Genomic DNA, 17,437 nt, shown 5'->3' on the forward strand with positions numbered 1-17,437 from the left:
AGACATCTCTGACTAAGAAAAGCCCATCTCATCATGATTTGTTTCAAATGTATAAACTGAAGTCTCTTGCTAAATTCTGAGGCATTTGTGCGATGTGCGGCATTAGTGCGGTCCTTTTGTGTGGAATAAGTGGTCTGAGATGGAGCGTAATTGGAAAAGATGATTATGGTTTGGTCTGATGGCGCTCCGTCTCGCTGGGAAGATTAAGGCATGGAGATGAGTCTGAACTGGGATTAAACAGCCACACTGGAGCATCAAAGTATTTTCTTAATATTAGGAAAATGAAAATTGAACTTCTCTGAGTTTTGAGGATTTTTCTTATGTGAGTTGCTCAAACACCGTAAACCTGGCTAGGTTTTAGTCTGGTTAGAAGATGAAATGATATCACGAAACTTGTCTTTCATTGTTTGTTTCTTTAATAACAATCAGTGAGTGCTGCGTGGCAATAAGAGGACAGCACAATGGCAATACGATAATGTCAAACAATAAATGCGTGGCTATTACATATGGCTAACAAAGTAAGATGGTGGAGGTTTATTGGAATGGTACTATCCATCCTTGTTGGTATTTAAAAGCCACAGGAACGCCCTAATGCTGTTAAGGACGGGATAGTAACAAGACTCGGACTCAGGCTAATTTCCTCTAAATGAGAGTTTATGGCTGAAACAGCCCTGAGATCACTGAAGTAGATCTTAATATGAGCATAAAGGCTGTCAAGGATAATAGGCCAAGTAGGAGTGTGTGTGTGTGTGTGTGTGTGTGTGTGTGTGTGTGTGTGTGTGTGTGTGTGTGTGTGTGTGTGTGTGTGGGAGTGCATTTGGGGCATTGAGTCTCAAAGACAAAAGAAAAGGTCAAGGGTCAAACCAACAGCAGACATGCTGGTTCAGGGTCAGAGGGCTCGGGCTAACCTGATCAGTGAGGGCCGTTTATCTAACAAAATAAAAGAAAACCTCGTAAGCATTAATCCAATGAGCTGCGGCAGCTTTTCTACTCAGGGCAAAATTTTCACTTCAAAAAATCTATTTGTGCTTTGACATTTTCTAAAATAATAATAAAAATAATGAACATGCAAGAGGCATGGTTAAAAGATTTCATTTAGCTGCTGCTTGAAACTCAAGTTTGGGGAGGGAAGTTTGTATTTTAACTCCAAACACATCAGCAGAGTCACAAACACACACTGGAGTGAAAGGGGACAGGGGCACTCTCACAGTGGGTGGTGTTCAAGCCGTTGTGGAGCCGATGTCCCGTCTGATTACAGCCGGAGGACTGAAAAAGCACGCTAATCCTGCGCTCACACACAAACACGCGCTCACATACACACACACACACACACACACACACACACACACACACACACACACACACACACACACACACACACACACACACACACACACACACACACACACACACACACACACACACACACACACACACACACACACACGGGGTCTTCCCTGACCTCGTGTGCTGCTTCTAGACAATATAATGATATCAGTAGCAGAAATAACTCCATATCCTTGCATCTGGATGTTGAAACTCCACCTTTAGTGTTTTTTAAACAGTTTTTCTTTTACGAAATAAAAACAAAATGAAGACATCTGCCCATAAAAAAGAACTATAATTAGCATTTACATTTTCCTATAATGAAAAGTTGTGTTTCATATTTGTTTGTTTATTTGTATAGTTGTTTTTCGGTGGGCGATGGTTGCTCAAGGGTTGGGTTAATGGGTTGTTAGTTCAAACCCAGGCCTGGTGGTCCCGGGGCAGCTGGTTTATCACCGCCAGTGTGTGGATGGTTGTACTAAAAAGCTTAGAAGTCTCTGACTTTGTAAAATGCTGTTAAATATTCTTGTTTAGTGAAATGTTCTAATTTGAACCTAAAGGCCACCATACTTTAATAAACAGATGCCCCAGTTATTAAAGTCTAATTTTATTTTATTTTCATGATCTCAGCTTTGTTCTTCCTGTCCATACGGATAACACAGAATACCTTTTTATCTCAGAGGCGTACTCATGTACAAATATGTTTACACACATGTTTACAAACAGGTTGAACACCCCCAGCTGTGAGACAAACACAAACATCAATAAACAAACAAACACACTCCCAAAAGCTGTACACACACTCAGCCTGCTGTCAGGAGTCCATGTTTGCCACGAGCAGCGTTGTTTGGCTCATACTCAGAGCTTTTCTGTGATCTTGTCTCATTATTTATAGATGGTGTCAGAGAGTCGCTGCCCTCGCTGTCTGACAAGGCATTAGCATAAACACCGTCTTCCTCTCTATCTGTTTGACATCACACTGTTGACCTTAAATTATGCATGCAAATGTTTGTCACCAATGTGAGCTGGAGTGAAGTAAAAGCCTTTGTCTCTTTATTGTTGGTTTTATTATTTTGAGGACCAAAGCAGGACTAAACTTGATGACCTTAAACTCCTTTTCTGGGTTCAAAGAAATGGATGTTCAACAAGCAAAGAAAATTATAAAAATCATCCTCAAATTATAACACATACATTACTTCTAATAACTTCTGCCTAAGCTAGTTCAGCTTGTTGAAGTCTTTCACTTTGCAAATATGTACCTTTTAGAATTGTGTGGCAAAACACAATCTTAAACTCCAGTTTTATTTACATAATGAAAGGGAAAATTTAAATTGATACGAGCAAAGTTGCACACACGTCTTCAGGTGTGATATGTAAATAACCGATGAAAATGATAAAGATTCTAGTTCTGTTTATTTTGTGTTTTAACCAGGGGTGGGAATTTAGCGCGTTAACTATGATTAATTAATTTAAAAAAATAACTCGTTAAATTTTTTCCCATTTGAGTCTGAGCGCCCCCACATTGGGGGTCGGAAGGTTTAGCGTCAAAATGTGTACCCTATATTTTAAGAAATGTCATCAAGCTGAACATCTGACAAAACAGCAGAGCCTAGGCTACAAGACCATAAAAACCTTGTAACATGCTCCAAACAACTAAAACAACAATTAACTGAATCATGACACATTACTCTTCATGACAAAAAGAAAGGTAGAAAAAAATCATCTGTTATGTTTTGTAGTCGGCAGAAAGCAGGCAGGCAGTAACTTTATCCAAATGAACTTTGTTCTAGCAGGAGGGACAAACATACATCATTCATCTTGAAACCTTCAGCAGAACTTCCCATGAACTCTACACTACACCTCTATATATATGAGCAGTGATCTGCTGCCACCTAGTGTTCAGTTCAGTTCACAGCATTTACAATGTTCCATGTTCATTTACACTGCATCAACAACATATATACTAATATTTACACATCCAGACAAATCCCACAATGGTAGTTTTCTTTAAGCATATTTGGTATGTTCTTGCTGTGTTGCTTTTCTAACTGCACTGTTTGTTTTTTAAATCACAGAAAAGGTTTCTCTTTACCTTGCTGACAGCTTCGTTCGTTCTGCAAACATCCTCAGAGCTGACGCTGATGGTGGCACCACTTCCTGCTCCGTTTATCCGCGGGCAGCAGAGGACGTTGTCGCCTACTGCTGCCTGCTCTCCCCTCTCCGATGATGCAGTCCCATGCATGATCCAGTGTGTAGACCCCATCGTCTCTGTTCATAGTCCCACATCCACATCTCCTTATCTCGATAGCTTCTTTTATCCATCTTTTGTATTTCTGTTGTTCGGTGTTTATGATCCTTGTGTTGTCCCAGTCTATTACATGGTTTTCTCTTGTGCAGTGATCTGTTATGGCTGACTTCTTTTTTTGTGCTTTCTGCTTCTTGTTTTGCTGCTCTTGTGTGTTTTTGACTTGCCTCTTTCTCGCACCCCTTTCTATGTTCTATTGTTCGTGTGTTGAGTTGGCGTCCGGTTTCTCCTATGTATGTTTTATTGCAGAGTTTGCATGGGATTTTGTAACTGGCTTCACATTTATGTCCAGCTAGTTTCTTGTCTTTTGGGTGCACTAGTCTGTTTCAAACTGTTGTGTATGGTTTTGTTGGTGTGTTTATGTTGTGTTTTTTCATAGTTGCTCTTATTTTTTCTGTTATGCCTTAGATGTATGGTAAGGTTATCACTGGTCTTGGTTGTTGTCTTTCAGGGTTTCTGGTTCTTTGCTTAGGTTGTTCTTTTCTTTCTGTTGTTTGTTGTTTTCCTTTGTTTATTGCCCATGCCGGGTTTCTGCAGGTTTGTGTTTAGGGTCCCGTCGGTCTGCCTGGTTTTTTTCATGTCTGTAAATGCTATACTGCCATCTGTTTCTGTCTCATAAGTGAACTTTATGCTGCCTGTGTCGTCAATGTTATTCAAGTGTTGTGTTAGTGTTTCTGTTTGTCCTTTATATGATTTCCAGTATGTCGTCTACGTAGCGTTTCCATAATTTTATTTTGCAGTTTGGGGAGCAGTGGCTATGCTGTTTTGTTCTAGGTCTTCTATGAAAAACTTGTACAGGGTGGCTGATAACGGGTTACCCATGGTGAAGCTTTCCTGTTGTTTGTACATTGTGTCATCATATGTGAAGTAAGTGGAGTTAGCTACCAGTCCTATCAGTTGTGCTATGTCATCTGCTGTGAGGTTTGTTCTTTTGTGTAAAGTCTCGTCCTGTCTGATTCTGTTAACTACTATGTCTATGGTTTTTTGGGTTGGTGTTTTTGTGAACAGGGATGTGACGTCATGTGAGATGAGTTTGCTGTTATCTTCTATTGTAATCTCCATTAGTTCTTTTGCCAGTTCTATACTATTTTTGCAATGTTGGTATGTGTTACCTAATAACGGGCTGATGGTTTTGCTGATTTCTTTTGCCATGTTGTATGTTGGTGTACCTATGCTGTGTACTATTGGTCTAAGTGGGGTTTGTGTATTTTTGGAGTTCCATATATTCTTGGTGTTATGTTTGCTGTAGGAATCCAGTGTTTGTACATTTTTTCTGTTATTTTGCCTTTTTCTTGTAGTAGCTTCAGTAGTTTTTTCATGTTTTTCTTAATGTTTTCTGTTGGGCCTTTTTAAAGTATTTTGTATGTATTTTTGTCCTTTAGCATCTATTTCATCTGTTGTTTATATGTTTCTTTGTCCATTACCACTGTGGTTCTTCCTTTGTCTGCCGGTAGAATAATTATCTGTTCATTTTGGGATAAAGCTGTCATGGCTGATTGTTCTTCTTTTGTAATATTGCTGTGTTGAATTTTGCTGTTCTTTAATATCCCAACTACATTATTTCTAAGCTCTGCTTTCTTTCCCTCATCTGTGATCTGTTGACATGCTAGTTCTGTTGCTACAGTAAATTCATCGTATGGTATTTTCTTTGGCGTTTCTGCAAAATTTAAACCTTTTTTTAATATGCTTTCTTCTGCTTCTGTTAGTTTGTATTGTGAAAGGTTGCATACCCATGAGCTTTTGTGGTGTTATCTTGTATTTTTTTCTCTTTTTCTTGTTGATGAGTTTGTTTAACTTCTTTATGTGTCTTTCTTTTATTTTTATGAACTCTTTTTCCTGTTGTTCCATCATGTGTCCTTTAATTTGTTCCTCCATTTTTTTCATCTAGTTTGTAATTCCTTTTTAAGTCCAGATGTCTTCTTTCCAGTTCGTTTTCCACTTGTTTCTGTTTGGTTGAGACGTTTCTTATCCTTTCTTTGAGTAGTGCTTTCTGTGTTCTTTCCATTATGTTCTATGCTGTCTTGGTCCGGATCGGTGTTTTCAGCTGTAGGCTTGTTGGCGTGATGTTTTCGTCCCGGCATCTTAAATTGGTTCCTTAGACGTGCGCGTTTTTGGTGTGAACGTTCCAAACAGCGGAAGTCCTTTGTTCCTTGTTGTCTGTATTTTTCTTTAAACATCTTTGGTATGTTCTTACTGTGTTGCTTTTCTAACTGCATTGTTGGTTCTTTTTTAAAACACAGAAAAAGTTTCTCTTTACCTTGCTGACAGTTTCGTTCGCGGCTGCAAACATCCTCAGAGCTGACGCTGATGGTGGCGTCACTTCCTCTTCCATTTATCCACGGGCAGCAGAGGACGTTGTCGCCCTCTGCCGCCCGCTCTCCGATGATGCAGTCCCATGTGCGATCCAATGTGTAAACCCCATCGTCTCTGAACAACTATGAACAGAGACGATGGGGTTTACACATTGGATCGCACATGGGACTGCATCATCGGAGAGGGGAGCGCAGGCAGCAGAGGACATTGTCGCCCTCAGCTGCTTATACTGAGCCAGGATCCTCTGGAGGTTTCTTCCTGTTAAAAGGGAGTTTTCCTCTCCACTGTCGCTACATGCTTGCTTAGTATGAGGATTGCTGTAAAGTCTCTGACACTAGTCAGTGACTTGATGCAGTCTGCTGGGTTCCTTGTGTAGCAAACTTTTTACTGATTGGCTTAATGAACTGAATGTTTACTTTGTGAAGTGCCTCGAGACGACTCTTGTTGTGATTTGGTGCTATATTAATAAACCTGAACTGAATTGAACAATTAAAATGTAATTAAGCAAGCTTGATTAATTACAAAGCTTCTATTTATTTAGATTAATTTTCAATTGAGTCCCACCCCTAGTTTTAACTGCTTTTTCTCCCACCTGCCCCATAATCTTATGCATTTATTCTCCAGTGCTAATTTCAAATCACTCTTAAATTGTTGAACATCTATGAAGAAGTCAAGATATTTCATCAGTTCTTTCTCTGTATGATTATTATTCTTTTTTTAAATTTTACATCAGATTCAAATAAGCTCTCTAAGTACTTTTGTTAACATTATTCATACCAAAGGAAACTCATAGTGATTATTGAATTTTACAAAGCTGTAGTTAGAAATGTAAAATAAACGAAGCGAAGATGAAAATAATCTTTTTGCGTTGTAGGAATTAACCCATTTCACCAAAAGAGGTGACGTCCAAGATGAGTCTGACCTGTTAATCTTCATCTCCTCGTCTTCTTCAGCTGATAAAAGCTCTGCTCATGTTTACATGGGTGTGATGCCTCCATCACCTCAACACATCACCTGATGCAATACGCTTTTATTCCATTATTATTAACAGGGCACTGATGTGTGTTTGTGTGTGTGTGTGTGTGTGTGCGCGCGCGCAGCAAACCATCTCTTTCTTTAAAAATGGATAAGGGGGCATCTCCATCTGCAGTTATCTGTGTTGCTGTTTTTCCCCTTCATTAACTTTTGAGGAAGCTTTTATTTCGTCATTCACTTTAAATTGTGTGTGTGTGTGTGTGTGTGTGTGTGTGTGTGTGTGTGTGTAGGGGATGTTTGACACACATTGTAGGTGATGCACTTTTCTGGTTCTACTGAGGTGTCTGCATAACAAAAACAGCACACAGCATTTCCATTAAGTGTAAGGATGTGTCACCATGCGGCTTTATGTGATCATCATCAACATCAAATATGAAATCATCATTATTTCACTTCTTAATGTTTTGTAGTTGAAGGTGCATACAAAACCTTGAAAATCTTGGAGATCTCAGTCTTTTTTTTTTTTTTGGTGTTTAGGTTTACATTCTGTGGTGACACCATCACACCCCCTAATGTGTAACAGTATTTTTCTTCCAAGAAGCCCATCTTTGTGTGAGATGGGTGGTTCTGCTGCTCCACAGTTGGGATCTTGACTCTAGGCCCCTCAGTGTGTTTGTTTATCTTCTTCCTGTACCTGCAAAAATAATATGTCAGACTCCAATAAAGGCTTCATTGGTCTTTTTACATCAACATTACGTAATCAAAGATAAATTATTGTTGCACACCCAATCTTCTTTTTGAATCATTTGCACATAAAATCTAGAGCGTGTGTGTCAAGGTGTTCGTGTTTTGCTACACCTCTTCAGCTCTGTCAGAATCTACTGGGAAAGGTGTGAAAGAAGAAAGTGTGATTTTAGTTTTTAAAGTGAAAAAAGTCACACATCTGCCCACAGAAACACCTGTCAGTCACATGTGTCAAACCAACAACACTAAAGTTCACGCTCACATTTTACCCCAGCATTAGCTGAGGAGGAGGCAGACATTTTTTACACCGAAACTAAGAAGACAATAATGGAAGAAATTATATATCAACAGTTATGGGCTTACAAATTTAAGCAAAATCAAGTCATCCAAAATGTTTCGTCTTCGTCTTCGTCTTCCTCCGCTTATCCGGGTCCGGGTCGCGGGGGCAGCATCCCAATTAGGGAGCTCCAGGCCGTCCTCTCCCCGGCCTTGTCCACCAGCTCCTCCGGCAGGACCCCAAGGCGTTCCCGGACCAGATTGGAGATGTAATCTCTCCAACGTGTCCTGGGTCGACCCGGGGGCCTTCTGCCGGCAGGACATGCCCGAAACACCTCCCCGGGGAGGCGTCCAGGAGGCATCCTGACCAGATGCCCAAACCACCTCAACTGGCTCCTTTCGATCCGGAGGAGCAGCGGTTCTACTCCGAGTCCCTCCCGAATGTCCGAGCTCCTCACCCTATCTCTAAGGCTGAGCCCGGCCACCCTACGGAGGAAACTCATTTCGGCCGCTTGTATCCGCGATCTCGTTCTTTCGGTCATTACCCAAAGCTCATGACCATAGGTGAGGATTGGGACGTAGATCGACCGGTAAATCGAGAGCCTGGCTTTCTGGCTCAGCTCCCTCTTCCCCACGACAGATCGGCTCAGCATCCGCATCACTGCAGACGCCGAACCAATCCGCCTGTCGATCTCCCGATCCCTCCTACCCTCACTCGTGAACAAGACCCCGAGATACTTAAACTCCTCCACTTGAGGTAGGACCTCTCCCCCGACCCAGAGGTGGCAAGCCACCCTTTTCCGGTCGAGAACCATGGTCTCAGATTTGGAGGTGCTGATCCTCATCCCAGCCGCTTCACATTCGGCCGCGAACCTACCCAGCAAGAGCTGAAGGTCAGAGCTGGATGAAGCTAGGAGGACCACATCATCCGCAAAAAGCAGAGACGAGATTCTCCTGCCACCAAACTCGACACACTCCACACCACGGCTGCGTCTAGAAATTCTGTCCATAAAAGTGATGAACAGAACCGGTGACAAAGGGCAGCCCTGGCGGAGTCCAACCCTCACTGGGAACAGGTCCGACTTACTACCGGCTATGCGGACCAAACTCACGCTCCTCTGGTAAAGGGACTGAATGGCCCTTAACAGAAAGCCACCCACCCCATACTCCTGGAGCGTCCCCCACAGGGTGCCCCTGGGGACACGGTCATAAGCCTTCTCCAAATCCACAAAGCACATGTGGATTGGTTGGGCAAACTCCCATGCCCCCTCCATCACCCTTGCAAGGGTATAGAGCTGGTCCACAGTTCCACGGCCAGGACGAAAACCACATCCAAAATGTTAAACATGGAAATTGAAACTGGAATATTAGCTTAGCTTTTGGAAATTATTAGAAAATATTTTAAGACCCTGAATAGACTGCTGTAGTTCTAGTCATTATATTTTAAGAAAACCTGCATATTACATGTGTGTGTGTGTGTGTGTGTGTGTGTGTGTGTGTGTGTGTGTGTGTGTGTGTGTGTGTGTGTGTGTGTGTGTGTGTGTGCGTGTGAGCGTGAGCATGCATTTTATTTTGCAGGGTCCCAGTAATGAAACAGAGTCTGTCAAGTATCAAATCATCTTGTGTGTACTCAGGTCCATCACCTGTAACACACACACACACACACACACACACACACACACACACACACACACACACACACACACACACACACACACACACACGGTACTCTTTTTACTGACCCCTCACCTCCTGTCTGCTGCTTTCACCATCAGATGGAACCAAGCTTCCTGTCGGATCACTTTCCTTCCACCCAGAATCGCTGCAGCTTCCATGCGACGTTTTCATCACCAGTAGGTTAATAAAAGTGTTCAGTCTGATCTGAATTATGACTTTTGATGCTTCTACAGCCTAAATAATCACACTAATCTTAAAGCCTTAAGTCTTAAAGCTTATTCTTTAATGAATGAGATTGCTGGGGTGATTCCTCATTTCTAAAAACCTTTGTCAACTCTTCATTTTAAAGGAAACAAACTGATTTTAACTAAATATATTTATATTATTATGTGTGAGTTTGTGCTGTCTGATGAGCATTACTGATGTCGTATATGTTTTAAATTTACCGAGTGGAGGATGCTTGCATAATAAGAAAGCTGTGTCCTCTGATCTTCACATCACAAAGAAGAACAGCTCAGGAGTTGAAGAAGGAACACAAATCCTTAAAAAACAAGCATCATTTCACAAGATGTGTTGTTGTAGTTCGAAAATTTAGATGTCATTATGAGGAGAGGCACTCAGAATGTTAACTTAGACAAAAGTACTAACCAAATGCTGCATAAGAGACTCAAAATGAACAATATGCAAAGCAATCCTAATGAAGCCAACAGAGTAAAATGGCCCCTTGTGATGGATGAGGTATAAAGCATCACTTCACACATGCTTATTCATCTAATTAACTAAAAAGGCAATCAGCATCGCCTGAACGAAATGCATGAATGCATTTTACCAATCTAGTAAATTCACCCAATTGTGCTCAAAATAAATAAAGAAATAAAATAAATAAAGAACCCAGCAATGTTTTTAGAATGAAAACCCTTTTTTGTTCAGAAGATAATAACTTGAAGATGCAGCAACATTTTACCCAGTAACTGCTCAGAAAAACTGTCACAGTATAAACGGCATTAGAGAATGAGAATGCTGTGTTACAAACAGAAGATCAAACCCAAATCCGGTAAATCAAGTGTGTAAAAATGAAATTTCATCTTGTGGATCTTGTTTGCTCCTCCTTGAACTCTGTCACCTTATCGTGGTGGAGGAGTTTGTGTGCCCTAATGATCCTAGGAGCTTTGTTGTCTGAGCCCTGGTAAGGTCTCCCATGAAAAATTGGTCTTAGGTGAAGGGTGAGACAAAGAACGGTTCAGAAGACCTTTCATGGAGGAAAAAACAAAGAGGCAGAGGACCCGGCCCGGAGGGTTACTGGAGCCCTACCCTGCAGCCAGGCCTGGGGTTGGGGCCCACGGGCGAGCGCCTAGTGGTTGGGCTTTTGCCCATGGGACCTGGCTGGGCCCAGCCCAAACCGGATACATGGGCTCATCCAACTGTGGACCCACCATCTGCAGAAGGAATATGAAGGGTCTGGTGCATTGTGGATTAGGTGGCAGACCGAGGCGGGAGCTTTGGCGGTCTAATCCCCTGACAAGAAAACTGGCATTTGGGACATGGAATGTAACCTCTCTGGCGGGGAAGGAGCTGGAGCTTGTGGAAGAGGTTGAGCGACACCGGCTAGATATAGTTGGACTTACCTCGACATAGCATTGTCTCCTGAATCGAGTCCTGGAGAGGGGTTGGACACTCTTCTTTGCTGGAGTTGATCCGGGTGAGAGGCAGAGGGCTTTTTGTTAGCCCCAAGACTCACTGCCAATATGTTGGGGTTTACTCCAGGGGACGAGAAGGTAGTTCCCTGTGTCTTCAGGTGGGAGAACGAGTCCTGACTGTTGTTTGTGCTTATGCACCAAATAGCAGTTCAGAGTACCCATCCTATTTAGTCCCTGCGAGGAGTTCTAGATGGTGCTCCAACTGGGGATTCCACTGTCTTGCTGGGGGACTTCAACGCTCACGTGGGCGATGACAGCATGACCTGGAAGGGCGTGATTGGGGGGAACGGCCCGCCCACTCTGAACCAGAAGGGTGTTTTGTTATTGGACTGCAGTTTGGCCATAACGAACACCATGTTCGAACATAAGGATGCCCATTGATATACTTGATACCAGGGCAACCGAGGTCACAAGTCGATGACTGACTTTGTGGTCGTATCATCTGACCTGCGGCTGTATGTGGGTGAAGAGAGGAGCAGATTTGTCAAACTAATCACTACTTGGTGATGAGTTGGGTCAGATGGCAGGGTAGGATGCCGTGCAGACCTGGCAGACCCAAACTTATAGTGAGGGTTTGCTGGGAACGCCTGGCAGAAGAACTGGTCAAGATGGTCTTCAATTCCCAGCTACGGCAGAGCTTTGACCGTGTCCCAAAAGCAGTAGGGGACATTGAGTCCGAATGGGCCCTGTTCCGCTCTGTGATTGTTGAGGATAGCTGTGGTCGCAAGGTGGCAGGTGCCAGTCGTAGCGGTAACCCCTGTACCCGCTGGTGGATACCAGAGGTTAGAAGAGCCGTCAGGTTGTAGGAGGCCTACAGGTTATGGCTGTTTTGTGGGTCTCCAGAAGCAGCAGACAGGTACCGGACGGCCAAGCGAGGTGCAGCAGTGACAAGTTCTGAGGCAAAAGCTTGGGCATGGGAGGAGTTTGGCGAGGCTATGGAAAAAAACTGTCGATCGGCTTCAAAGAGGTTCTGGCAAACAGTGAAAGGAATCATTTGAGGAGCTCCTCAATCCCACCGATGCATATTCTGAGGAGGAACCAGAGCTGGGAGACCAGGGAACGGACCGTCCAATTTCTGGGGCAGAAGTAGCTGAGGTAGTCAAACAACTGCACAGCAGCGGAGCCCCTGGGGTGGACGAGATTCATCCTGGGTATCTCATGGCTTTGGATGTTGTACTGTTGTAATTAAGTAAGTAAGTAAATTTTATTTATATAGCATTTATCACAGACATAGAATCACAAAGTGCTTCACATTGATCTAAACAAAATAAAACAGTCATAAAATCGTAATAATCTCAAAACAGAAATAGATTAACATCAGAAAAAATAAACTCATTAAGTTATAAAAATGTGGTTGACACGTCTCTGCAACATTGCATGGTCATCGGGGGCAGTTCTTGTGGTGTGGCAAACCAGGGTAGTGGTCCCCATTTTTAAGAAGGGGTACCAGAGGGTGTGTTCCAACTATAGGGGGATCACATTCCTCAGCCTCCCTGGAAAGGTCTACTATAGGGTAATGGACAGGAGGGTCTGGTAGATAGTTAAATCCCAGATTGAGGAGGAGCAACGTGGTTTTCATCCTGGTTGTGGAACTGTGGACCAGCTCTATACCCTTGCTAGGGTGATGGAGGGGTCATGGAAGTTTGCCCAACCAATCCACATGTGTTGTGCGGATTTGTAAAAGGCTTATGACCATGTCTCCAGGGGCACCCTGTGGGTGGCGCTCCAGGATTATGGGAGGGATGGTCTTTTGCCAGGGCTGCCCTTTGTCACCGGTCCTGTTTATAATCCTTATGGACAGGATTTCTAGGTGCAGCCGTGGTGTGGAGGGTGTCGAGTTTGGTGGCAGGAAAATGTCATCTCTGCTTTTTGCGGATGATCCTAGCTTCATTGAGCTCGGACCTTCAGCTCTTGCTGGGGAGATTTGCAGCCAAGTGTGAAGCGGCTGGGATGAGGATCAGCACCTCCATATCTGAGACCATGGTTTTTGACCGGAAAAGGGTGGTTTAAGGTTCAAGGTTCAAGGTTGTCTTTATTAATCCCCAAGGGAGAAATTGAATTGCCTTGGACAAGTAAACACAACATGCACATCCACACAATAAAACATTCAATGGTCACTGCTATAAGCCACAATCATGATAAAAATATCAAATATACAATCATACGAAATGCTCATTGTAAAAACGCACTACAGCTGGAATAAAAGAGTTCCTAAAACGTTCAGTGGAGCACTGGGGCATTAACATTCGCCCACTGAAAGAGCTCCCGAGATCCTTAAAAATCTGGTGAAGGGGGTGATCCTTTGAGCCAGATTTCTTGATCATTTTGTTGATCCTGTTTTTGTCCTCAGCAGTGAGGCTCCTGCCCCAACACAACACAACACAACATAAAACAACACACTGGCCATAATCCCCTGATAAAACACATTCAAGAGCCTCCTACTTATATCAAAGGATCTTATAGCTTCCTAAGAAAAAACAATCTGGACCGGGCCTTTTTAACAACAGCATCACTGTTCCTTTTCCAGTTTAACTTATCGTCGAGGTACACCCCTAGATATTTATATGTCTCCACAGTTTCTACAGGTTGGCCTTTGATGACCACTGGAGAGAATGTTTGTTTTTTCTTTCTAAAATCAATAACCAGCTCTTGTGTTTTGCCAACATTGAGTTGTAGAAAATTTGCATCACACCATCCAACAAAGGAGTTAACTTCCTCCCTGTAAGCCAGGTCGTCACACCGGGAGATCAGGCCCAGTAGGGCAGTGTCATCAGAGAACTTCTGTAAGTGACAAGATGGTAAACTGTGCCTATAGTCAGCTGTGTACAGTGTAAATAAAAAAGGAGATAAAACTGTCCCCTGTGGTGCACCAGAGTTCGTAAAAATCAAGTCCGAGCACTTACCCCCAACCCTCTCGGTGGGGAGAGAGGCCCTCCCCAAGTGGAGGAGTTTACGTATCTCAGGTCTTGTTCACGAGTAAGGGAATGACACAAGCGATCGAAATGAGTTTCCGTCGCAGAGTGACTCAGCCTTACGGATAGGGTAAGGAACTCAGACATCAGGGAGGGACTCAGAGTGGAGCTGCTGCTCCTCTGCATCGAAAGGAGCAAGTTGAGGTGGTTTGGGCATCTGGTCAGTATTCTTCCTCGACACCTCCCTTGGGAGAGGTTTTGGGCACGTCCTGACGGCAGGAGGCCCCCGGGTCGACCCAGGACTCCCTGGAGGAAATACATCTCTAGGCTGGCCAGGGAACACCTGGGTGTCCCAGCTGAGGAGGTGGCAGACCTGGCCAGGGAGAGGATTTTCTGGGAAGCCCCACAACCCAGACCCCGGATTAGCGGAGGAAGGTGAGATGAGATCTTGTTTGCAATGAGCTAAAAAATTCAACCCTAACCAAAATTGAAATATCACACGTGGGTAAGTAATATATAGAATGATAAATGTGACTCATAAAATCTAATTGAATAGGTTTCATAATGAATTACACCCAGTTACATTTGAGTTTTAAACATGCGTCTTCACTTCTTGTTTTTAAATCTATTTTATAAACACATAAGTTCTCTAATGTATGAAGATTTAGTCTTTTAAACTTTTACTTTGTAGATTTCTGTCTCATTTATTCATTTTATCTGGTTTTTCATGGATAGTTTTCTTTCCCTCTGTGTTGCAGTTTTATCTGTTTTTATACCCTTTTTACATTTTTACCATACAGCACTTTGGTTTTTCTGTAGTTTTTGAATCTGCTACACAACTAAACTGGATTAAATTATAATAAATGCAGTTTTATTGGTAAGTATGTTAGATAAAAATGCTTTAACTTAGTGTATTCATTATTTAGTCCCTTCTGTCATCATCTGCAAGGTAGATTTAAAGGAGCCACACTGCCTTCTTGTGGTCATTTATTAGAACTACCTATCAAAAAAAGATGAACCAATCTTGTCCATTAAATAGGAATTTTACAAATAATATGGACACAAATTTCAAAATGTCATAGTTGAAGGTGTGGATTACCAAATTCATCTTACACACATCTAGAAAACACACAACCTCCACAGACCTTGTTAGTAAACCAGAGTGATCTACAGTTCACTTCTTCATTGTTTTGGCCTTTTTGGGCTTCTTGTTTTCTGCTGTATTCGTTTTAGTTTTTGTTATTATTTTTTGTTTACAGCACTCTCTCCACCAGGTTTGGATGATAACGGCAGCTTCGACCTTCGACTTTTCCTTTTGTTTTAACTTTTGCTGCTCCAGGACCTTGTCATAATCTAGCTTCAGCTCAGGATAAAGTCCCTCCAGCCTCCTCAACTGCTCCGTTTCGCTTTCATAAGCAATTGACATCGACTCAATCTTGGTCTAAAGATGAAGATGAAACAAGATGGTGAATAGAGAGACAAGATGGCATGAGTTAAATAAAATATGATGAATAGAGATTTCTCTGTTGGAATGGAAATGGAAAATAACAAACAACTAGTCATTAAAAACAATCTTGGCCTGATAAGTCAGAACTCTGTGATACTTACAAAAGGATTTAAAGAGCAAGTCACCCCCAAATAAACTTTTTTTTGCTGATAAACTAAATAAACGAGTGTCTAATCGTGCTGCAGACACGTGTAGTCAATAATTTGGCACTTCAGTGCATCTTAGTTAAAATTTAAATATTCTGCCTAAAACTGGCAGTGTTGTGCCGTTGTCAGGTAAAAACTCTGCACTGTTTTTTAATTTAAATCTGCCACCGCTATTGGCTAAGAAGTATGCTATGATGTAAACTGGTACATTATGATGTCACAATGCTGTCGTGAGCCTGAGTGTGTGTGTATTTGTTAGCGGCTCCGCCCTCTCGGTCTGCCAGGCAACAGCATGTGTTGCATTTTTCAAACATGAAGTGGGAGTAGAGTTAGACTCTGGTAGAAGTTGACTTGCTCTTTAATAAAGGTCAAAATTGATAGCAGTGATTTTTATCAGTTTATACCTGCAGTTCCTCAACTCTTTGGTCAAATGTTTGCAGCAAGTCTTCGATTGCCTTGTCCAAGGCCTCATTTTCCTGTCAACAAAAAACTTTAAAGTCAACACTAGTATTAAGTTAAAAAATGTGACATTCCCTTAAAACAGTGAGCCCCTAAATTGTGATTAATGTATTAAACTTACATCTTGGATCATTCTCTGCTTCTTTCTGTTTTCAAACAATAAATCTTTGAACTGATTATTTAGCAGACCAATTTCCTGGTTCAGTTTGGACATCTCCAGCATTTTATCCTGCTCATCATTTTGTCCTGTCTTCGCCATTATCTATAGATTTTACAGAACAAGAAGGGTGAGAACAGTTTGAGAGCATGTTTGTGTCAGAAATACAGAAAAAAAGAATAGGAAAAACATGAGAGCTGTGAGATCAGAAGTAATTTCTTAACTAAATTAGAATGAGGCTAAAGACTTTGATGAAGCTCCACAGAGTCTTATCAGTTTTTAAATGTTCCTTATCTGCAATGAGCTACAAAAGTAAACTCTAAAAAACACATTTAAACATCACACAGGGGTAAATAATATGTTTTGAGTTAAGGTTGGGGTAAGAATAAAAAGTGTGACTCATAACATCTAATTAAGCTTCATAAATATGATGAATTACACCCAGTTATACTTGAATTGTAAACATGCATCTCCACTTTTTGTTTTTAAATCACTTTAAAAACACTCAAGTTCTCTTTGACAGTGTAAAGATTTAGTCTTTTGTCTTTTACTTCGTAGATTTCTGTTTTATTTATTTCTAAATGGTCCTTGTTGAAACCAGCAGACATCAGGAAAAGCAAGGAACCAGCCATCATGACGAATCAATTTTTTTTATGTGTTTTCTTTGTAATTTTTTGATTAATTATTAATTCACCATATATAAATTAAAATGAAAGCATACCAGTCGATTTGCTTGAAGTAGACCCAGTTGTTGTTGCGTTGCTATGATACCAAACAATGCACTGTCATAGCAACCAAAATGCTGTTTACTACTTTTAGAACTACTTAGAATTTGTTTACAGAAAATAAGTGAGATATAGCATTCTTTATTTCTCCCTGAAAAAAAAAAGATAAACTAAACTGTGTGAAATAGTTTATTAACCTTTTTTTATTTTGAAAATCC

At 41.8% G+C, this 17,437-nt stretch overlaps 1 protein-coding gene across 1 annotated transcript; it reads right to left on the reverse strand.

The window, feature by feature from the left end:
• Positions 1-15,196: 15,196 nt before the first annotated feature.
• iqcd (IQ motif containing D) lies at positions 15,197-17,276 on the reverse strand. Its single transcript, XM_015972599.3, has 4 exons — positions 17,216-17,276; positions 16,459-16,599; positions 16,283-16,354; positions 15,197-15,666 (listed from the first exon to the last, which is right to left on the reverse strand). The coding sequence occupies exons 2-4, from the start codon at positions 16,594-16,596 to the stop codon at positions 15,400-15,402; spliced, it is 477 nt and encodes a 158-aa protein (XP_015828085.3). The 5' UTR covers positions 16,597-16,599; positions 17,216-17,276; the 3' UTR covers positions 15,197-15,399.
• Between the last annotated feature and the right edge of the window lie 161 nt (positions 17,277-17,437).

This window comes from Nothobranchius furzeri, chromosome 17 (genome assembly GCF_043380555.1).
Source record: "Nothobranchius furzeri strain GRZ-AD chromosome 17, NfurGRZ-RIMD1, whole genome shotgun sequence".
Lineage (NCBI taxonomy): Eukaryota > Metazoa > Chordata > Actinopteri > Cyprinodontiformes > Nothobranchiidae > Nothobranchius > Nothobranchius furzeri.